This window comes from Myxine glutinosa, chromosome 11 (genome assembly GCF_964187855.1).
Source record: "Myxine glutinosa chromosome 11, kmMyxGlut1.1, whole genome shotgun sequence".
NCBI lineage: Eukaryota > Metazoa > Chordata > Myxini > Myxiniformes > Myxinidae > Myxine > Myxine glutinosa.
The window spans coordinates 110,315,803-110,340,181 of NC_136271.1; the positions used below are offsets into that span (position 1 = coordinate 110,315,803).

Genomic DNA, 24,379 nt, shown 5'->3' on the forward strand with positions numbered 1-24,379 from the left:
GTCAGGCGATACAATTGACAAGAAGAGACTTTCACTCACTCTGGAGCACTTGGTGTAAGAATCATTCTTGGCAGGAAGACTCTTCCTATTGGCAACCACCCGTTTGAATCCAGCACAGAACAAAAGATTTGTTCCTCAGGATGATGTGGCAATTGAATTTGACGGCATGAATACACACTAATATACATGTGGCCATTGTCTTTTTTTCTATGCCACTTCAATACCTTTCTGAGTTTTTTGCTTTGGGAGATAGCAAGAGAGGTGTGGGGAAAGGTTATGGGCAGCAGAATTAAATAAACTACTGTAGAATCATTAAAATGAAGTATTTGAGACAAATTTTACAACTTGCAATATAAAAACATCAATTCGTTTCTTCGTGCATTTTTAAATTTGCTATTTTCATAAAATTACAGAAAATATAATATATATTCCTTTTTTTAAAAAACGGGACTCTGCAATATTTATTATACGTGGTTAAAAATTTTCATAGTCTCCTTGTGTGCAAGAATGTATAAAAAATTTCTGACATTTCAGGCTCGCAGGATAGCTGAGCAGTATGCACACTCGTCTCTGAGCTGTCGAGCCCAAGTTCAAATCCCGATTCGGCTATAAACTGCCATCCTGGTGTTTCGCAGGTATAACAAATCCTTGATGTATGTGCCGTTCTCCAGATTGGCGTGAAACTGGGCGTACCGTCTGCCAGCATTAGTTGGAGGATGTTAAAAAAAAAATTCAATGGTGCCTTTGTGAAAAGTAGGCGAGCTATCACCTACACATGGAAACAAATTCCAAATTCGTGTTCTAACGGCTAACCTAATGGAGCACAGCTGCATCCCCCAGTCAACTATACTATCCCGCAGACTTGTGCTGCACACCGACAAATATGAAGACTGACATTCCAACAGGCACACACTGGTATTTCTCATGCATGGCAAGGCTGCACATTCTTCCCTGCAGAAAATGAAAAATAGGCATGGATATCTGCAGAAATTTATCACATTTGCTGCATAATACAGTGCCCTCCATAGTTTTGGAACAGAGAAGTCAAATTTGTTATTATCGCTATATACTCAAGAAATTGGGATTTGAGATCACAAGATGAATATGAGGCAAAAGTGAAGAAGGTCAGCTCCGATTTCCTGGTATTTCTATGCATATATGTTTTACCATTGAAGAACAATAACACTTTTTATGTTCAGTCTCCCTATTTTAGGTGAGCATAAGTATTGGAACAGATTAACTTAAAGTAAATTAAAGTAATATAATAGTTAGTATTTGGTTGCATATCCCTTGCATGCAATAACTTAATCAAGCATGTGACCCATCGACATTAGCAATCTTTTGGTATCTTCCTTGAAGATGCTCCCCCAAGCCTTTACTGCAGCCATTTTCAGTTGTTGTTTATTTTGGAGGTTTCTCACTTTAGTCTCCTTCAGTAAGTGAAATGCTCCCTTGGATTAAAATCAGGAGATTGACTTGGCCAGTAAAAAAACCTCCCACTTTTTGCCCCTGATGAACTCCTTGGTTGTGTTGACTGTGTGTTTTGTCTTTCTGCATGGTGAAGCGCCGTCCAATGAGTTTGGAAACATTTTCTTGTACATAGGCAGACAAAATGTTTCTGTACACTTCCAAATTCATTCTGCTGCTATCATTAGTTACCTCATTAATAAAGGTGAGTGAGCCAGTTCTAGAGGCAGCCATGCAAGCCCAAGCCATGACACTACCTCTACCATGGTTCACAGATGAGGTAGTACGTTTTGAATAAAATGCAGTTCCTTCCTTTCTCCACACTTTCACCTTTCTATCGCTTTGGTAAAGGTTTTTCTTGGTCTCATTTGTCCATAAAACTTTGTTCCAGAACTTCACTGTCTCACCTCTGTACTTCTTGGCAAATTCTAATCAGTCTTTCTATTTTTGGTGCTGATGAGCATCTTCTAGTGTAGGCTTTGTAATTCTGCTGTCAGTCTTCTGGGAACAGTAGATTGTGATACTTTCACCCCTGGACTGAAAGTTGATGGTGACGTCTGACAGTTCAGGGTTTTTCTTCACAGCTTTGATGATTTTTCTGTCAACTGCAATTGTTTTCCTTGGCAGACCTGGCCGTTATCTATTGCTAAGTACACTCGTGGTTTCTTTCTTTTCCATGAATTAAAATTGTGCTATGTGCTATGTTTCCCCATTATTGTGCTATGTTTCCAATTGAATTATTATGTTTTTCAGCTTCTAAATTGGTTGATTTTCTTTCTTAGACAGTTCTCTGGTCTTCATATTGGTTTTTGCCTGCTGACTCTAGGCTAACTCCTGCTCTCGTGGGGAAAAATGGCCTTAAAACTATCATTCATTCAATTCACTCCAAAGGCTAAAGCAAAGGGTAAAACCAAGACTAGACATTCACAGCTCTTTTATGTGTGAACAATCAATGCAACAAGAAACACCTGAGCACCATGTGACACCTGTCAGTTATTTGTTCTGCACTGGTAAAACATGTATGCAGAGAAATGCCAAGAAATAAATGCTGACCTGTTCTCTTGCCTCATATTCATCGTTCGATCTCAATTCTAAATTTATTGAGTACATAGCAATAACAACAAATTTGACTTCACTGTTCCAATACTTATTGAGGGCGCTGTATGTGTAGTACATGCTGATACAGGTAATTTTAACTTGAACCTGCCCTGCAGTCATACCAGGACCTGGTAAACCGATTGGAGCCAGTCATCATGGAACTGGAGCGGCAAGAGAACGTGCTGGTGATCTGTCACCAAGCTGTTATGCGCTGCCTCCTGGCTTACCTACTCGATAAACCATCAGGTAAATTCACACAGCTATGATGAACGGTTACAAAAACAAAAGTTTATACAACAAAGTACATGAACCCGAGGCATGGCTGCTTGAGCATTCAAAATAATTGTTTATCTGGGGTAGACAGTTTGAAACATTATTAGAGCAAGTGCTTTAAGATTCGGTGGTAATACGTTGAAAGTGAACATGTGGTATTTCTACTTAATCTTAAGTTTTTCAATCTATGAACTTTTTTGTCCACCTTAGTAGTTTTATTCACTGTATCTTCTAAACGTATGTGCGAGTGTTCTGCCAATATGTGACATTCGATATGATGTATGAATGTTAACGAGGCCTGTTGCGCGTGCGCTGTGTGCATTTTCAGTAGCTCGGTTCCACTCCCTGGGAATTTTTAACCTGCCACTGCTAGCGTGAAATCTGTAACTGCTTCCCATGCTGCGCTTGAAAAGCTGCACACGCAAGCAAAGCGCAACGTTCACTTTTTATTGTCCTTTCCAGTAATCTTTAAAATCAAAATGAACATCTGGATTAAAATATATTTCATACAGATCTTCATGGAGTAACACTCAATTTAAAATAGCTCTCTTTTGCCCTCTCTTTAGACAAATTGAACCTCTGCCGTTCAATGTTGCACCACCATTTTGCAGTGGGCAGTATGAGTAGCTAAGAGCTTTCGCTTCTCCAAGTACTTTCGGCTTATTTTAGAAGCTTAGCGACCCATTTTAGATGACATTCCTTATCTGGCATGCATGGTATACATTCCTGCCCTGATGACCATTGTTGCTAGGGATTTGAGCACACGTGCGCCAAGCATTCTGGGGTGGATTATGTCATTTTGAAAGTTGCGTATCGGTGGATTTCTGATTAGTTCCTTTCAGAATTGTTGATTTGGACTAATTCAAATTGCTTAATTCAAAAATGTGGAATCCCCAAGATAACATCTGAAATTTAGAAAAAATTCTGTGGCACCCAGGTGTGAGAATTCAAATGCATTAAGCTGTTTTATGGAAAAGCAGTGGGATGGAGTGATTTTGGTTGAATTTATGAAATTTTCCATCAGCTTTTTTTAAAAATAAATAAATAAAAGGATCGATGCTCAGGGAGGAGCTAAACAACTAAAGGGAGTAGGTTTACAAATTACTGGGTATAGAGCGATGGCTATACATAAGGAGGAAAGGAATCACAAAAACAAGTAACAATGGCCTGGAGAGCAACAGAAGAGGAAAGAATCAGTGTATGCAGAAGAGTTCGTTGATATGCATGGGCATGGGTGAGCATATGAGGTAGTGATGGGGAGTGCATTTGAAAGACTGAAGTAAGGAGAATGAAACAACAGAAACAGAGACCATTCCTTCATCGGGAGAATAAGGTGACAAATGGCCACAGCTGGGCAACCTGAACTTGGGAGGGTGAGCAGGTGAGGGTTTCTTGAGATATGCAGGTGACCTGGAGTGGCTTTTATCAGATCAGCATCACCATTGGTCTGATCACATAAATCTAAACCCAGTTCAGAAATGTAGCGTTGAACTGAGGTAGAACAGAGCATGTGGCAGAGCGCAGTTATACAAATGAGAACAAAGAGGAACAAATACATAAATGTTTACACAGTGTGTACCCCGGTTTAGAATAAGTTCACAGTATTCCTGCGTGTCGTGAGAGGCGACTAAAAAGGTTGTCGTCAGGAAAGGCATCCGGCCATAAAAAATTGCCCCAAAAAGGGAACCATGACAATTACAATTACATATGGGCATGGTACAGCCCGAAGTACCCTGTGGGGGTCCTCACCCCCTCTCGTCAAAAATCAAGGTGGGGAACCCTATCGAAGCAAGGGTGGAAATCACTCAATTTATGACGACGAAACGTCTGATGCCCCACGTGGAGATCTGTTTCCGAGGTTTGGCACATGGAATGTCGGGACAATGACAGGGAGATCAGGAGAAGTAGTGGAAGTATTGGTCAGAAGAAGAGTGGACATATGTTGTGTGCAGGAGACGAGATGGAAGGGAAGTGGTGTGAGAATGGTGAAGGGTAGGCAGGGACAGAAATACAGGTTTGTGTGGCAAGGGTGCCGGGAAGGCATGCATGGTGTTGGTGTCATGTTTTCTGAGGAGTTTGTAGACAGTGTGGTGAGTGTGACTAGAGTGAGTGAAAGGTTGATGATGGTGAAAATGATGATTGGAAAGCTCTTTGTGAACGTCATCTCGGGATATTCTCCGCAGGTCGGTCGGAGCGATGAAGAGAAGGACAAGTTCTGGTGTGCGATAGAGAAGTTGATGGAAAACGTGAAAGATGAGGAAGTTGTTGTGGTAGGAGGAGACCTAATGGACATGTGGGAAGGAGTATAGATGGTTTTGAGGGAGTTCATGGGGGTTACGGATATGGTGTGAGGAATGGAGAAGGTGAAAGGATTTTGGAGTTTAATGATTGAGCTGGTTTGTTGATTTGTAATACTCAGTTCCAGAAAGAGAATAATAAGATTGTTACATACACGTCAGGTGGGTCAACGACAACCGTTGACTACCTGATGGTGCGTAGGTGAGATAGGGGCACCTTCAGGACACAAAGGTGATCCCGGGGGAGGAGGCTGTTTCACAGCACCACTTGGTTGTCTGCGACATAAGAGTGAAAGGTGCGAGGAGAGCTCGGCGGGTGAAGTACCAATCGAGAATGAAGGTGTGGAGCTTGAAAGTGGTGACAGTGAGGGAGGCTTTTTTTTTTTTTTTTTTTTTTTTTTGTATACTGAATCGAGGCTCGTGAAAGAGCTGACATTTACTTCACAAACAAATCAACCAGACAAACAAAATATATAAAAAGAGGGAGCGGAAGACAAGAGAATGGGAAGCACACAAACACTTGAGAGCACACAACATTTGAGAGCAGGGAGATGTGTGGGAGGGAGAGGGCTCGGGGGGAGGAGGCGTGGGAAGGGGGGGAGGGGCGGGAGAGGTATAAAACATATGGACACTGCCAGGACTTCCAGGAAAGAAGTTGGAATTTCAAACAAGGTGGATCTGGGGTGAATTAGTGGGGGTAGAAAAGATCAAGGTAGGGGGCACCTCCGGGACACAAAGGTGATCCCGGGGGAGGAGGCTGTTTCACAGACCACTTGGTTGTCTGCGACATAAGGGTGAAAGGTGCGAGGAGAGCGCGGCGGGTGAAGTACCAACCGAGAATGAAGGTGTGGAGGTTGAAAGAGGTGACAGTAAGGGAGGCATTAAAAGAGAGGCTGAGTCGGGTAGAGGATGATGTGATTGAGCTTGAAATTGGTTGGATGTCAATGAAAGATAGTCTGTTGGGAGCCGTTTGTGAGGTATGTGGATGGACAAAAGGACCACCGAGGCACTCGGAAACAAGGTGGTGGGATGATGAAGTTGTTAAGAGGATTGACGAGAAGAGGAAGAAGTTCAAGGAGTGGCAGAAGGCGAAGGGTACGGTGGCAGAAAAGGCAGAGCATGTAAGTTATAAGGCAGCCAAGAAGGCTGCAAAGAAAGAGGCAGCAAAGGCACAGGAGGCATGTAGGAAAATGTTTGGAGAACGCTTGGATTCGGAAGAGGATCAGAGAGCGGTATTCAGGATTGCAAAGCAGATAGCGAAAGTGAGGTGTGATGTGATAGGGGTGAGTTGCTTGAAGGATGACGTGGGACAAATCGTTGTGGACCCAGATGGAATTAAAGGAAGATGGAAGAGATATATGGAAATGCTGTTGAATGCAGAGAATGAATGGGATGGCAACATAGAGAGTAACCTAGTTTTAGGACTGGCAGAGAAGATAACTGAGAAGGAAGTTGAGGAAGCGATAAAAGTAATGAAGAGTAGAAAAGCGGGAGGACCGACGAGAGTTGTGGGAGATATGTTGAAGGCAGCGGGAAGTTGGGGTGTGAAGAGAATGACAGAGATCTGTCATCTGATGGTGAAAGAAGGACGCATTCCAGTGGATTGTGAACTGAGTACCCTCGTCCCTCTATACAAGGGGAAATGTGACTCTCTGGACTGTGGCTCGTATCGAGCGATAAAGGTATTGGAGCATGGAATGAGGGTATTGGAAAGGGTGTTGGAGAAGAGGATAATGAAGAAGGTGGAGATCAACGAAATGCAGTTTGAATGTATGCCAGGAAGAGGAATGACAGACGTGCTTTTTATTGCAAGGCAGTTGCAGGAGAAGTACATGAAGAAGAGGAAGAAGTTGTTTCTTGGGTTTGTTGATCTGGAGAAAGCATTCGATGGGGTTCCACGTGAAGTAGTGACATGGGCATTGAAGAAGTTAGGAGTGGAGGAATGGTTGATCAGAGTAGTGATGGCAATGTACAAAAGAGCGCGCACAGCTGTAAGGACGAAGGACGGGAACATTGGTGAGTTTGAGGTGAAGGCGGGAGTGCATCAGGGGTCGATACTAAGTCCACTACTATTTGTAGCTGTGATGGACGTGCTGGCTCGGAATGTAAAGGAGGGTTTACCGTGGGAGTTGTTGTATGCAGATGATCTGGTGTTGATTGCAGAAAGTATGGATGGACTGAAGGAGAAGATGAACAAGTGGAAGGAATGTATGGAGACAAAAGGCCTGAAGGTGAATATCGGAAAAACGAAGGTAATGGCAAGTGGTAAAGGATGTGGTGAGGTGGAAAGAACTGGGAAGTGGCCATGTGCTCTGTGCAGGAAGGGTGTTGGAGTGAACTGCTTTCAATGTACAATGTGCGCTGAGTGGGTTCATCAAAAATGTAGTGGTCTGAGAGGGTCATTAACCAGAGTGGCAGCTACATTCAAGTGTGAGGTGTGCACAGAGGGAGCTGCAGATGGAGGCAATGTTGAGTTGGATCTTGGAGACGGTGTGAAGCTGGAAGGTGTGAAAACATTTTGCTACCTCGGAGACATGCTGAATGGAGTAGGTGAATCAGACTCTGCAACGGTTGCTAGAGTTAGATGTGCATGGAAGAAGTTTTGGGAACTGAGTGGCGTGCTGATGAGGGGAGTGTCGTTGAAGCTGAAGGGAAAGGTGTATGCTGCATGTGTGAGAAGTGTTATGATTTATGGGAGCGAGACATGGGTAATGAACGTAGAGCAGCAACGAAGGCTGGAAAGGGTGGAAATGCGAATGGTTCGATGGATGTGCGGAGTATCGTTGAGAGAGAGGAAGACAAATGATGAATTGCGAAAGATGATGGGAATATTGCCTGTGATTGATGCTATGAAGAGGAACAGGTTGAGATGGTTTGGTCATGTGTTGAGGAAGGATGAAAGTGACTGGTTGAGAAGAGTGATGGAAATGAATGTAGAAGGAAGTAGCGGACGGGGAAGACCGAGAAAGACTTGGCTAAAGGTGGTGGAAGAAGAAATGCGGGCAAGGGCCTTAAAATGCCTGTTGTTGTTCCACAAATAATTGAAAATATATCCAACAAGTAGAAACAATAAAATGAAAAGACAAGAGAATCCTGGATGGTGGTATTATATTTTGAGGTACATTTTTGGAGTACAGAGCCACGTGTGCTTTAACGAGGAACCAGATGCCATTCTACTATTGGACAGGTATTATCCGTTGGTGTTATTATCCCCCCCCCTGTAATTGGTTCAATCCGTCTCTCCATTCCTCAGGCAGATACGTGTACACGTGTGCATAAATTGTCCGTGTACACAAATATGTGTACACGTGTCCTATACACGTGTGCAGAAATTCACCAAACTTGGTAGTTATGTAGTGTGAGAATCCATGTGGCAAGAATGTGCAAAAGCAGTATCATCTTTGGCCCCAGCCTCGGGCGGGGTAAAAAGTTCAGCTGCGACAAAATGCAATTGCAGGCACATTTTAAAACATTTTTCATGAAACTTTGGATATGTGTAATCAACATTGGGGGACGCATGAAATATGTAACGATTTTTTGGATTTTACTCCTAGTTCATGCCCCAGGGATTGGGTTCTTGGGGTTACAGGGCTTACAAGTTTAACTCATTTGACATTGGGTCACTCCTGGTGGAACTTTTTGCCATCTTTCAACTTTGCTTTCGGTGGGAATTATGGAAATTGTGGTGGCATATCAACTTCGCTCTAAGTTTTATATTATTCTATGGTTTTGTAGTTTTGTGCAGAATTAAATTATTTCTCTGTTATCCTGTTTGCAGACGTTCTTCCTTACCTCAAATGTCCTCTGCACACCGTCATGAAGCTCACACCAGTTGCATACGGTGAGTCAGGCCTCATTATCCCCACGCTTTTTGAAAAAATGGGATGTTGTAATTGGCTCCGTGTGTCTATCCGTCACACTATCTCCTCCTAAACGGTTGTGCAGAAATTCACCAAAATTGGTTGTTTTGATCACTCGATGGCAAGAATTTGCGAGAGCAAAATCATTTTTGGCGGCGCCCCCTGGGGCAGGGTCGAAAGTTCATACACTGAAAGATGCAATTACGGGCACATTTTAAAACATTTTTAATGAAACTTTCTATATGCAATCAAAATGGGGGAACGCATGAAATATGTAACTTTTTTTGGATTTGACTTCTGGATCATGTCCTAGGGGGTGAGGGTCAAAAGGGTAATTTGGGGGAAAAAACCATTTTAACTCAATTTGATATCGAGTCATTCCTGGTGGAACTTTTTCAACTTTGCTTTAGGTGGGAAGCATGTCGATTTGCGATGGCACGCCATTGACTTTGCTCTGGCTGTTACACTTGGGCTATAAAACATGATAGCCCTGTCATTAGGATAACAATACACATCCAGCCAATAGATTTTTCATATGGATAAAGGCTGACGTGTGACTGAATGATGGTCTTCACACCTTCAATACTGATTTGCAGTTCTGCTGGAATATCACACGCAAATTTTGATGTTGCAATTGTCCAAAAAAAACTGTTCAACACAGGTAATTTCGTGGAAGCCACAACATCTGGTTGCATGTGAGAATGTTCATAATCTATTACTGATGTCCTTTTTAAACCTCTCGTGCCACTCAAACACACTTCTGCTTGAGGGACGCATATTACCAAACTGTACAGATAATCTCGTACATTTTAGCTGGTTTGACATTTTCGTCAAAAGGAAACCCCATTGCATGACACTAGGCCAAATCACGTGATATGCTGCTCACCAATTTCTTGGAAATACCCAGAATGCTTTGAGCAGCTGTAATTTACTTCACACATGATTTGCCAAATGTTGCTACTATTATTCCAAAAACTTTCAGCAATCTGTTATTTTGTGATTATCTCGAGCAAAAAGTGCATGCTAACTTTGAACCACCAACCTGAAATTTCCCCACACCCCCCAATACAGAATCGAGGCTCGTGGAAGAGCTAACACATTGAACATAAAAAGATGCACAGACACATAAAACATGCAATGAAGGGAGCAGGAGACAAGAGGGGAGAGAGGGAAGCACAACAACAGAAGAGAACAGGGACGTCGGTAGATCTGTGGAAGGGGGAGGGCTGGGGGAGGCGGGAGGGGTACATGGGCTAAAGCAAATGAACACTTTCAGGAATTTCAGGAAAGAAGTTGGGGATTTAAAGAGGGGGATTTGGGGTGTTTTAACGTGGGTAGAAAAGATCAAGGTTTTAGATGGGGGAAGATAAGAAATGGTGGTGAACAGCTGTTTTAAAGACCTGGAGGGAGGAGAGGCATTGAAGAGAGTGTGGGAGTTTGTTCCAGAGGTGGGAGAAAAGAGGAGTGAAGGTGAGCAGAGTCTTGATTTTGGCAGTTTAACCATAAGAGGGTTGCTGGCAGATCTTGTGTGTCCTGCAGGAATATTTGGCCGGAGAGGAGTTGGTAGAAGACAGAAAGACCACCAACCTGCCTGCAGTGAGAGAGTTAAAGGCCCTCAGAATCAGCTTCATCACGGGAGATTCCAATGATTCTGAATGCTTTGGTTTCAACAGCGTGAAGCCGAGCTAGGTGTGAGGCAGGAGCACCAGCCCAGAGGGGAGAGCATGACTCATCAAGCTGCCGATGAAAGCTTTGTAGGTGGTGAGGAGCTCAGAAGTGCCCAGAAAGGACTTCGCATGGCAGAGGATGCCCAGTCGGCGACTGGCTTTGCAGGCCAGCTTGGAAATGTGGTTTTCCCTGGAAAGATCATGGCAAATAGTGAGACCCAAAAGCTTGAGTGACAGAACTTCTTCAAGAGGATTGTTCAGAAAGTGGATGGGAGGGTTGTCCAGACGGTCTTTTCGGAGAGACAAAGTGAGAGTGTGAGATTTGTCAGGATTGAAAGACATGTTCCACTTGTTTGACCAGTTTGTGTTATTGTCCAAGTCTGCAGAGAGTGAAGAGGCTGCTGCCTGCCGATCTGAGGGTTGGGATATGGAGCGGCAGTTAGTGGAGTCATCAGCAAAGAGATATAGAGGATTTTCCAGAGAGTCGGCGAGATCATGAATGAAGACCAGAAAACGCACAGGGCCCAGAACATTGCCTTGGGGAACTCCAGCCTGAACAGGAAGGGGAGACGAGAGAATTCCATTCAGGGCCACACGTTGAGTGTGACCGGAAAGGAAGTCTGCAAGCCATGCGTGGAGGTTTCCATGGATACCATACGAGGAGAGTTTGGTGAGCAGGGCGGGGCGCCAGACCGTATCGAAGGCATGAGATTTGTCAAGGGAGACAGCTTTGATTTCCTGTTTAGCATTGAGGACCTCCATCCATTGTTGAGACAGCAGAAGCAGCATGTCCAGAGTCAAATGACCTGGTCTGAATCCAAATTGATGATCCGAGATCAAGCCATTGGAGAAGAGGAAGGACTTTATGTCAGAAGTGATAATCGATTCCATGACCTTGCTGATTATTGGGAGCAGGCTGATTGCTCTGTAGTTGCAAGGATCTGCTTTTGCACCTTTTTGTGTAAAGCGGTAATGTTGGCTGATTTCCAAGCAGATGGAAGATGACCTTGAGCAAAAGAGAGGTTGAAGAGAATTGAGAGAGGGTGTGAAAGAGCGGCAGAGCAGGATTTTAGGACCCGTGGGCTGATGCCATCTGGTCCAGTTGCAGAATCAGTCGAAGTTTGACAGAAACTTCTCCACCTTGTCAGGAGAGAAGGACACAGAGTCCAGGAGCAGCTGGGTTCGACTGGGTAAGGTGGGTACAGAGAGAGATGGGTTTGGGCCACAAGAATTTGAGGCAAACACAGAGTTGAGGCATTCGGCTTTGTCACGCGCGTTGTCAGCTGTGTCGCCATTTGAGGTAAGGGAGGGGATGGAGGGGGAACAAACGCCAGAAACGGATTTGACCAGACGCCACCAGGATTTGGAGGTGGGATACAGGTTTAAGAGTTCAGTCTTGAGAGTGGAGAGCTCTTGTTTCCTGGCTCTCCTGAGGGTGGACACACACTTGTTCTGAGCTTTGTGAAAGGAACAGAGATTGCCTTCAGTTGGGAAGTGCTAAATAAATTTGGAAAGCCAGGTATTAGTGTTTCCAGATATATTGAAAAGATCATTCAATACAGGAGAAATACTGGCTTTGGATGGCACTGGATAGAGCGCACACATACAACAGGCTGAACAGTTTACGTTTTGTATACCCCTGACAGGCCAGATCTGCATCCGGGCCTTCATCAAAATATAATCTGCTTTTTTCTTGTCACCTATCCAACTCATCCACCAAGCTTCGTCCAATATGTTTTTTGAGATGTTGTGCTATTTATCGTTTTTGCCCCTATCTCTCAATGGTGAAGAATAGAAAATTATTCTATCTGGATACAGATCTTCACCAAAATCTTATCAATTCGTCTTTGTCACACACCCAACCTGTCTACTAAATTTTGGCCGAATCTGTCCATAACTTTTTGAGATATCTTGCTAACAGTCAAACAAACATGGGTGAAAACATAACCTCCTTCCTGTTCCTGTGGTAGAGGTAATGATTATAAGAAAACAGATGGCATGCAGTACCAATATTTAAGGAAGGGGCTGGAGGAGGGAGCAGGAATTTGTAGGCCTGTATATTTAACTTTGTTGAATGAATGAATGATCGTTTTAAGGCCATTTTCCCCGCTAGAGCGGGGGTTAGTATCCTATCTCTGTTGAAAAAAAAAAAAAAAAACACCTTTAGAGGCCATTTTTCCCCGCAAGCGGGGGTTGGCCTTTTTCGGGAACTGTGGTTGTTGTTGTTTTTCGGTCCCCTTTTTGAAGCAATGTTTTACGGCCGGATGCCCTTCCTGACGCCAACCCTTTTTGCCGCCTTTAACGACAAGCAGGGAATTACCAGTGAGCTGGTACTCAATTAGCCGACCTCTGAAGGATGACAGGCTGAGTCAACCCCCCTGGCGTTAATTCAGCGATTGACCGGGATTCGAACCCAGGATCCTAGGATCCTAAGCCGGCACCCTAGCCGCTAGCCCAACACCAGGGATATATCTCTGTTGATAGGATAATTATTCAAAACCACAGAAAGGGACTTAAACGAGAAAGCATTTTTAATGACTTTGTTATCAGGGATAATCAGCAAATAATTTTGAAAGTTTGATCATATCTCACTAATGTATTGGTTAACGTAAGGGTTTTGAGGAGTTATCTCTCAGTGTAGACAATGGTAGTGAAACAGATTCGTTTTACTGAGATTTTCAGAAAGGTTTTTGTTTTTTTTGGAAAGAATGAGGTTCATAGATCAGGTGAGAATGAGTACTTGAGTAGTATAGGGTGCAGGTTATGTTTGAAAAGACAATTGGTGAAAGAACAGGAGACAGAATGGCAGTAAATGTGCATGTCAGGGTAGAAATGGGTAAATAATGGAGTTTTGCAAGGGTCATTTTGGTCGATTGCTCTCTGTCATACTAAAATATGCCATTTGGTGTCTGTCTGATGAATTTTTGACCACGATACACTACATCGTTACTTAACCAATCTCAACCGAATGTGACAAGATGGCTAAGGGTTACACAATGAAGGTGGTTGTAGCGCATTCATTTCCCCCCCCCCCCCAACCCCCCAAGGGGATTTTCTCCCCCGAGCGAGTTTTCCCCGCCATTGCCGTCAATGGGGTTGCATGTTGAGGTGTGTATCCATGTTAAGTTAGCTTTATGGTGGCGTTTTTCAAAGGCCGCTTCGAATAGCAAAACTAACGATAATAGCATAATATATGTTATTACAAAACAATATTAATACCATTAATATCCCACCTCCCCAAGCTGTTTTTCCTCCTTGAACAAATGTTGAGTCAACATTTATAAATAACTTATCATGGCATTTCTGTGGGAGCAACGGCCCAACGGCCTCTACCAGACGTAAAAATATTATAAACCACAAACACACATGATTAGCATTTTAAACAGTCGCTAATGCTATTTATAACACTAAACAAAGAAATTTGTAGGATTCCCGACATCCGTGAGATAGTTTTACTTGCAGAACTGAGCGAAGATCTACTGTGATCTATGTACCCCACAAGGGTTGGGTGTGTGTATGTGTATGTATGTATGTATATAGATATATCTGTTAGGGTTAGATCCGCAACAATATATATGTATATGTATATATATATATACTGTATATACTATATAATATATACTGTCGTGTGATTCCCCAGGTGAACACCGCAGGGATCACGGATAGCCAGAGCAATTCTTTAACTCTGAAGGCGATGATCAAATGCGGATTTTACTACATATGCGCGTGAGGAAGAAGAGAAGAAGAGGAAGCTGAAGAGCTTACCTGTAGTCCCGCTACAGTCCTCAAACCTGAGGAAAATAAACTCAAACAAACACGGATTTAGAAATGTACAAAAATAACGAAAGGATTTATTAAAACGGATGCCGATAACAAGAAAACGCGACCGTAAAACTAAAGTCCTAAATGGAGCGCTCACACTCACAGAACCAAACACAGACAAAAGGGATGAAAGAACTGGAAAATAAATTATGTGCGTGTGTGTGTGTGTGCGCGTGCTTAGCTCTGATCACCGGTGAGGTCTCGTCAGGGTCTGCGAATGGGTCTGGCCGGCGTTGAGCACAAAGCGCGCACGTTGGCGGGAACTAGGCCTCGTTGCACCCGTTGGCGCTGCAGCGCTCGTACTAGGCATCGTCAAGGCCTCGGCAAGCCGCACGTCGTTTCCGCCTGCAAAACTCTGCACGTCTCCCGGTGGCGTCTCTGAACACGGCCAGTCCAAGCACAATCGTCCCGAGGTCCAGAATGAAAACGGGAACAAGAGCGTGAGGGAGAATAACAAGGGAACCAGAGGAGGGCAAGAGCAGGGCAAGAAAGGAAGGGCAAGAGTAAGCAAGAGAGAAAATGGCGATCCGACAGTTCTTTTAACGTCGGGTTGTGACGTCGTCAGCGCTTTTCCACCAATCAGCCCACAGGCCACCACTGCCTGCCCAGCTCTCCACCAGTCAGCATGCCGCTTCTTGCTTGCCCTTCTTTCACCAATCAATGAGTGCCTTCTTGCTTCGCCCTGGCAAATCAGTGAGTCCTTTCTTACCCCGGCCTTCCCGTTGCTCAACCCCCGCCCAATCACTGGAGCCATGTCCGGGCGATGTGTGCCTGCCAGGTGGGATTGTCAGCCCCAGTGCCCGATGCCTGGCTTCCAGTTGGTTTTATTAGTCCCCTACCGGTGTACACTGGAGGTGACTATAGGTTTGCACGCCGTCCCTCCGTCTGTCAGTCCGTCAGTCTGTCCGTCCGTCAGTCCGTCACGCAAAGAACAGTTTTCCGGACTTTTTTTCTAAACGCTTAATGCTAATGATTTCAAACTTGGCACATGGTTTCCTCATTATAAGTTACAGATCGAGTTTGAACTTCACGACGTTTCGATCATTTTTGACAAAGTTATGGCACTTTGACTTTTGGGAATTCTGATAATTCTGATGATCCTTAACTCAGTGCCATTTTAAGTTTTAATTTCCTTTAAAAAAGATTTTCTCTGCAATAATAGGACCGATTGAGATCAAATTTTCACCGTAGGGGGGACTCGGTCTGTAGAATATTTTAATGGTAATTATGACGTCACAGGTCACGTGGTTCGGCCGCCATTTTGTTTTTCGTGAAAACACGAAAACCCCTTTTTCTCTGCAACGGCTGAACAGATTGAGGCCAAACTTTGCAGGCAGAATTGCATACCCATGACGAACAAAAAAAGTCAGCGAGCATGACATCATGCATCACATGGTTTCAGAGTTGACGTTTTTAAGCATGAACCTTTAAAACCTAGCTCCTCCGTCATTTTTGATCCAATCGAGGGGAAACTTCACAGATCTGTTCAGCATGTCAGTCTACTAAAACGTCCTTTTGGAATTTGCGATAGGGCACGTGGTTTGGTAGATATCGTTAATTAAACGAAAAAAAATAAAAATAAAATGGATATCTCTTGTTTATTCTAGAGTTCTCCTCAAGCCGCACCGCGCGCCCTCAGCCTCGTCTCGCGAACGTAATAAGCGTGACACAGCGCGCGCTTTCGTGAGGGGTGGAGCCAAGCCGAGCAACATATATATATATATATATATACACATCGATCATTCATCGTGAACCGGAAAATATAATAAATTACTGATATTTAGCGACTCGAAAGGTTCTTTATCAACAACTTATTTTGTCGTGCTTCTGCTGACCTGTCTGCAAGGTTTATAAATCGAAGTCCGGAGTGCGAATCACAGGTGAGCCTGTCCTGAGGTAATTAGCGATTGGGAACGATTGGGAACGATTATTGCGGTGCCATAAGGGACAAAGGATAAATCACCAAGGGGAAAACGTACAAGGGATAATTTATCCTTATGCCCTAAGCTAGTTAACATGCCCGCCCCCTCGTGATGGGGACAGATGTACACTTATCCGACATTCAGCTAAACAGAAGTTATTACATGGTGATGGTTCTTACCCGATATCCGGAGCACGATACCTACACGTCATATCATCTGCACCATTATTTTAAAATGATTGTAGCTTTTGTGAACTTTGAAGTCCAAAAAGCTATGGAAGTTCAATATACAGACTTGGCATTTAATATGGAATATTTTTTTTGTGGGGGTGAACTTACTTTTCAAGATGTCTTAGAACCAAAAGTTCATTGGAATTATGTTGAAATTATTCTAGATTTTGTTAATGTGACCTTTAAAAGAAACAAAAAACACATTTGACATTTCAAAAAAAATAAATTGATCCTTGAAAGTGATGTAAACCAATATCAAACTCAATTCGCATACAGTACTGCGTTAAACTTCTGTATGTTTTCCAGAAGTATCTCTTTATTTTGCACATTAGCCAAAATTTTTTTTAACAAAAACAAAAGTTAAATTACGACTGGGATTACGGACAGTAAAATTACAGTTCAGTACTTCGTGTAACCCCCATGAGCATTCAGGAGAGCACATACACGTTGAGGCATGCTGTTCATGAGATTTTCCAAGGTTTGGACAGGAATCACTTGCCATGCAGTGCCAATAGCCTGCTGCAATTCACGCACAGAGTGCGGCTGCTGGTCCAAGTTGTCGATTTGACGCGTTAATTCTTCCCACAAGTTCTCTATCGGATTCATATCCGGGGACATGGCAGGCCACTCCATATGCTCTACACCACGGTCAGCAAGAAAGTGTTGGATCATGCGAGCATGATGAGGCCGTGCATTGTCATCTTGGAAGACAAAGTTTCCTCGAAAGGCTGCACGAGCAAATGGAAGCAATGTTTCTTCCAGAATGACCCTGTACTTGAACTGGTTCAGGTTTCCATTCAGAACAACCAGGTCAGTTTTGCCCCCTGCATGAAAAGCAGCCCAAACGGTCACCCCACCACCTCCAGCTTGGACTCTTGGCACTATACAATCTTTGTTGTAGGCTTCATGCACTTGTCTGCGCACTCGGACGCGGCCATCTTGACGATAGACCAGAAATCTAGACTCGTCACTGAAGATCACGTGATTCCAGTGTCCTGGCTGCCATTGACGGTGCTCTGTGGCCCACTGCAATCGGCGCTGGCGGTGTTGTCTGGTCAGGCGTAGCTTTCTCAGGGGACGCCTGGCACGATAGCCTGCTTGAACCAGTCGTTGGTTGACTAGCCTTCTGGATACAGGCACATTTGTCAGTTGCTGCCACTCAGCCCTAAGCCAATTAGCTGTCTTGGTATGGCCATTGCGGACTAACCGGTGCAGCTGGCGATCATCCCTCCTTGTGGTTCTGCGGGGACTTCCTGGCCTCGGTATTGGAGTAGGGACACCCCTCTGAGCATTTCGTTTCAGGATCTTTGACACCTGACCTTGAGTGATGCCATACTGCCGAAAAATAGCACGCTGTTTCATGCCGTAATTTCGTAAAGCCACCACTCCATGACAAACAGCATTGTGGAGTTGACGGACCATCTCCAGAGGAAGCAGCAATAACTTTTGGAGACGTGCAGCTGTTGTTTTCCACTAATACAGAACGCAACAACCCTTATATACCCAATTGTGAAGTCAATCGTCAAATGTACCTGTCCGTACATTTTGCCACGCCACCTGTGATATAATCCTGTTGTTGACTTCTTGCTGTGACAGACAATCAGTGACATGGTTCTTTTAACAAATAAATCACCAAAGTGTAAAAGAAAGGAAAGAGGTAAAAGAAATATAAGAGGAAACGAAAGCATGTACAAGAAGAAGAAGAAACAAAAGGACACAGGGCAATCTTATCTATACAGTCTTACTTACAACCCCGGACAAACATACACACACACGGGATGGTATCTTGTAGGGGAGGAAGGTCCAGGCAGATGGGTCCAGGCAGGTCGACCCCGTCCAGGCTACGGGTCCGCGGGCGAAAAACGGCAGGCAGCTTCGCGTGTCGTTGGCGCGCAACCGGACCTTACATATGCAAGGGGCTGGAATGCTGCGTACGTATAGCGTGCCAAACGCTCTCTCTCTCTCCCGATCAATCAATGGCAGTTCAATCGTATCAAACAGGCAGTTCGTATCAAATGGAGCGCTCCTGGATCAGTCCGTTAACAATGGAGTTCCCTCGCGCAGTCCGTTCCGAAACAATGTGCTCGCTCGCCCGAACTCCGCGCAGTCCTTTACGATCAGCATCCCCCCCGGCGCAGTCCGTTCCGAAACAATGTGCTCGCTCGCCCGACCTCCGCGCAGTCCTTTATGATCAGCATCCCCCGGCACAGTCCGTGATAGGGCTTGGCGCGTGCGCTTATATAGTGCGCTCATAGATCAATCCGCGCTTCATAGAGCCACGCCCGCCAGTGAGCTCACCTCAGCCCTGGTTGGTTAGCGAGGGCTCACCGGCTCCGCCCTTGTCGGCTCGTTGACAGGGCCACGCCTCGTTCTTGGTGCTCCGCCCCCTTCTTCTCCAAGCTTGACCGCGTGTGTAATGGCGTTTCCTGAGCGAACGCTGAGGCGGCTGCGGCTGGCAGAGGCGCGTAACAGAATTGGGAGAGAGAGGTTGGCAAAATTGCCAGAATGGATTGGGACCTATCTTATTTGATTAATGCAATGCAGATTCAACTATTGGGAACACAGCCTTATCTGAAACATATACTAAGGAAATAACTGAAAGTCCTATGGTGTCCTACGTGTTGCTGTGGCCTAACTATGGGTGCAACCTTTAACCCTTTTAAATGATGGAATATTATTTACAAGTATTTACAAAGTGAGGGGTTCTCAAAACCGCAACACTATATATCTATCTATCTATATATATATATATATATATATATATATATATATATATATGTATATATATATATATTGTTACGGACGCGGTTTAGATGTTATTTACCGAGCGGTGGTATTGCCGCGACCGAACAGTTATTCCCCGACTAGACCCCGATTCCACCCAGACGTTGACCAAATCGCGCTATGCCAAATCAATGATGGAAAGGACACGACGACTGGGAAAGAGGAAACGACGCAAAGGGTACAGTTCTCAAGACCTCCGGAGGAGGGTATAATTACAGTGGTGGAGAAAAGGGGGTAGATTACACGGCAGAGTGAGGTAAAAGACACAGAAGAGATGGGCACTTAAATACAATCTTATCTATTCCCGGACAGACCACAGACAAACGGAACAAGGCTGACTTACACAGGGATTGATGGCAGGGAGGGACAGGTAGTTCGATGGCACAAGGTGCACCTTGGCTCGGGGACAGGATAAAGCACGGTCCAGTCCAGAAGATGCGGGGAGGCCTCACAGCGCTCGGAGGGTACGTCTTGCTTGCTCCAAGCTCAGCGCGCATCTGACGTCACCTCCCTCTCCCTGCGCATGCTCAGCGGGGAGTGACACGCCCTCGGCCGGTCCGCCGCTTCCATTGGGTGCGGGGGTTACCGGGCTCCGCCCTTGATGAGGAGCTGACAGGGAGCCCCTATTTGGTAACCCCGTCGAGCACATGTTCGATGGCGGCTCGTTGGGAAGGCCTGATGCCCTCCCAACACCCCCTACCAACCAAGCCGGAGTGAGGACGCGCACTTCCCGCGCCCGCCGCTGCCGTTGTTGTTGTTGTTGTTGTTGTTGCTAAACCGTGAGGAAGAGCTGCGGGGAGGTATTGGGAGGTCCTAAACTTCCTAACGGTGCCATACAATCACATTCTGGTGCAACAAAGGGTCAGAATTAATGGAAACGAGTCCTTAACTGACATAGACTAAGAATAACTACCAAGATGTCCTATAGTTGTCTTACATGAGATGCGGTGAACCTGGGCACGACATTTAATGGGGGAAATAGGGGGAGGTCGGGTCTACAGAGTGTTGTTTACAGAAAATGGGACTAGGGAATGGGGGATTGGGGATAGTTGGGAAGTATTGAGGAAATAGGGGAATATTTACAAGCGGATATGGATTATATATATATATGTATATATATATATATATATATATATATATATATATATATATATATATATTGTTACAGACGTGGCTTAGATGTTATTTACCGAGCGGTTTGGTATGACCACGTCTGCACAAGTTACCCGATTATACCCGAACGTTGACTAATCGCGCTACGCTAGGTCAATGAAGGAAAAGACACACGGCTGGGATTAAAATGACACGACACCATGGATACGGTTCTCAAGACCTCCGGAGGAGATTATATTCGTTCGGAAGGTCAGATTACAGGGACGAGAGGTACAGCATAGAAAGACAAGCACTTAGACACAATCTTATATTAACCCCAACAGACGACAGATAAACGGGACAAAAGGCTGACTCACACGGGGATTGATGCCTAGGAAAGGCAGGATCGATGGCTCCAGGTGCACCTGGGCTCAGGGACAGAATCGACTCGGTCCGGTCCAGAGATGCGGGAGGTCTCACAGCGCTCGAGGTAGTGACTTGCTCTTCTTCAAGCTGGGGGCGCATCTGACCTCACATCCGGTGAGTCGCTTCGTATATCCGGCGGGGAGTGACACGCCCTCGGCTCGTTAGCTCCGCCTCGTGGAATCGGCACGTTGCTTCTCATTGGGTGCGTGCGGGGGGTTTACCAGGCTCCGCCCTTGACGAGGAGCTGACAGCCAGCCCCTTCGTGGTAACCCCGTGGAGCGCATGGTCATAGCGGCTAACCGAGCTGGTGGGAGGACGCACACTCCCCCCGCGCGCCGTGGTTGTAGTTGTTGTTGTAGCTGTAGTTGTTGTTGTTGTTGTTGTTTGGGGAAGAAGATGGAAGGAGGTATGGGAAAGGTCCTAAACTCACTACTGGTGCCATATAATCACATTCTGGTGCAACGAAGAGTCATAATTAATGGAAACGAGTCCTTAACTGACATAGACTAAGAATAACTAGCAAGATGTCCGAAAGTTGTCTACGTGTGATGCGGTGGACCTGGGCACGACATTTAATGGGGGAAAAAGGGGAAGGTCGGTTCTACAGAGTGTTATTTACCGGCAATGGGACTAGGGAATGGGGGATTGGGGATAGTTGGGGAGTATTGGGGAAATAGGGGAATATTTACAAGCGGATATGGAGGCCAAATTCCATATTCGCAACATTGCACCCTTCTCTACCCTCGGGGCGTCCCGACCCGATAAATTTTTACCTACTTTAGTGTGGCACGCAATGTAGTTCCCTCTACTATTAACTCTACCCTGAGTGCGACAGTTTTACAGATATTCACAAATGAGTAAATATGTCCCCCTGCGACGTTGCACCCTTCTCCTCACAGAAACACACCCACAGGATAACCGAATCCGGAAAGAATCCTCAAACTAAACATACAGCCGGTAGGGAGCATTATTTACACAAGACTACGCTGATATTTACACTACGATCCAGGACCTGTTTTTGGAGGAACACATGCAGATGTTATGCATAGAGAGAGCACGCATGCTAGCATCGATACACCAACCCACGAGTGCTCTGTGGCCTACGGCCTTTAATAATGTGCAGAGCACCCCTTCCAAGCATCAAGCACCACCCCATCACACAGTGAGCACCATCCGGTGCACCAATAAAGTGTCTATAAATCATTGTGTGGTGTCGCAGCCGGCCGATGTTCTGCCGCTGGTCTTGCCTTCGTGTGGTGCACTTGGTGTTCTTACTTCCTTAGAAAAATAAAGAAAGGCGCCAACCGCGTCCATTTCTTTATTGTGGCCGTCAGGGGGCCAACTGTTAGTGGTTCACCTTGTATGGCATCGGTGCCACGTTGACCCATAGGTCCTTCCACGGGTGGTGCTTGGCCGCAAAAGAGCTGCGGTCCATTGTGGGTGGCCACAAACATTGCGGTCCATATGGTGTATCGATCCAAGCAGCAAACAGCGAAAGTGCAGGCCCACAACTGCGAAGCCAGCACCTCTCTCTCCTCTCTCTCTACCCCAAAGCCAGATCCTCGGAGGTGGGAGACAAAAGAAGCAGACAAGTGAGTAAGGTGGTAAGGGCGCAAAAGTGCACGCAATGCAAGGTAATGCACACTGGGGGCACATGGGAACCAGGTGAGACAGGTACGTTCCTACCGTACGCTCCCCCCCCCCCACCAGGTAACCTACATGGCCCCTCCCTTACCCCTTACTGTATCCACAAAACACAACACTACCCATAAACATCTACTTTACAAATCAACAAACATCCCTACTGTCCTCCCCGTTCCTCCCATATACCAAATTCGTCTTCTCTCCCTCCTAACCAATCAAATTTGCCATTTTCAACTCAACATCATAATTTGCCATCTCCAACTCAACATCATAATTTGCCATTACCAATTCATCAGCAGTCCCTCCTAGGGAGGGAGAGATGGAATCACCCCAATGTCTCATCCACGTCGTGATGCGTCTCACAATCCAAACATTTGCATCATAAAAATAATTAAACCATGGCATGGTGTGGAGTACCTGTCACCTCAGGTGAGTGGATGCAGATGGTGCGAGGAGATCCTTCATCCTAACTATCCTCTAAATGACTTTAACACACTTTACACTACCCGGGGTCTTTCTCCTGCCAAACCATTGGCCCTCTTACACTATGGGTTCTAAAAACCAATTCCCATTGGCCAAACTGTGGTGCTTTTCAATTTGGGGTCTCACTCCCCCGATTCATCTCCCGGTGCCCTCGCACAATTTCTGGGCCGCGACGTGTAACTCTCCCAGCAGGTCTACCCACCTGCACACCCCCACCACTGCAGTTGCCTCCGAGCTTACCTGCTCCCTGCCCTAACCTAACTACCTGGGGAAGGCCCTCTGGCGCTCTCCCCACTCGGTGCCCTCTCTGGCACTGGGCTACCCGGGTCCGTCCTCCGGATCCTCGGGCCCCACTGACACTAACGGCTCCCAGAGCCCACCTGCGGCCTCACCTGGCCGACATCCTCACAGTGGTGGAGTGCCCAAACCAACTACACGTACTAACAGGCTACACGCCCAGCCATTTCCACAACACTAATGCACCCATCCAAATACCATTCTGTCACCCGCACCACAGATGCCAATATCCAACCACAATTTACCTGTACCCTGTACCTAACACTTACACTACCCGCCCCGGGTATCCGTGATGGGGGTCCACTCTTCCCCCATTCACACCTTCGCACCATCCACTCCACTCCACAATTTCCACCATTCTCACTCCACGACCATCCATTCCAATACTCCAGATATTCCACACTACCATTTATTCCACACAGCCACATACACCTGTTGTTGCACACCTGTGCCCTCACACCTGGTGCCACCTGCACCCTCCTTTCTTCCTGGACCATTTGGTCAACACCACACGCAATCACCACTACTCCCTCATACACTGCTCCACACACCTGTTCAGTTGCACACCTGTGCAATCACACCTGTTCCATTCTCACCTGTTCAATCCTCACACACACGGCATCATCTCAGCTAACTACTCCCCTCTGAAACTTGCGCTTCCCAGTCGTCCCTTTAAACTATTGCGCTCCCACGTCATTATAATCCACACTAATCTACCTGCGTCCCCACTACAGGTATCAGTCACTAACTAAACTTAACGTTACCTAATGTCAATCTCTTCTAGATCCCTATCATTATCCAAGCCCTCCCTGGCTCGGTTGTCATAGCCACCCCATAAACTATTGCGCATTTGCCCCCACGTCTGTGAGGGATGGTGGATTTGCCATCCCACCACATCGGGGGTCTCTCCACTATCAATTTTGTTCGTCCAAATTCCAACCAATTCAAAAATTTTCCATTTACTGCCAATTCTATTCACTTTTCTAAATTTCTGATCAAAACACTATCACTATCACG

General features: G+C 45.6%; 1 protein-coding gene across 5 annotated transcripts in view; it reads left to right on the top strand.

Annotated features, from left to right (window-relative positions):
- LOC137436992 (6-phosphofructo-2-kinase/fructose-2,6-bisphosphatase 4) overlaps positions 1 to 24,379 on the top strand; it is a 182,287-nt gene that overhangs the window by 91,167 nt on the left and 66,741 nt on the right. For all 5 annotated transcript variants that reach the window (XR_013625026.1, XR_013625025.1, XM_068131271.2 and 2 more), the window contains exons 11-12: positions 2,682 to 2,811; positions 8,914 to 8,976. Coding sequence is in view for 3 of the 5 variants with exons in the window: in XM_068131271.2 (XP_067987372.1) it covers positions 2,682 to 2,811; positions 8,914 to 8,976 (193 nt within the window). In the remaining 2 variants the exon portion in view is untranslated. The remainder of the gene's footprint in view (positions 1 to 2,681; positions 2,812 to 8,913; positions 8,977 to 24,379) is intronic.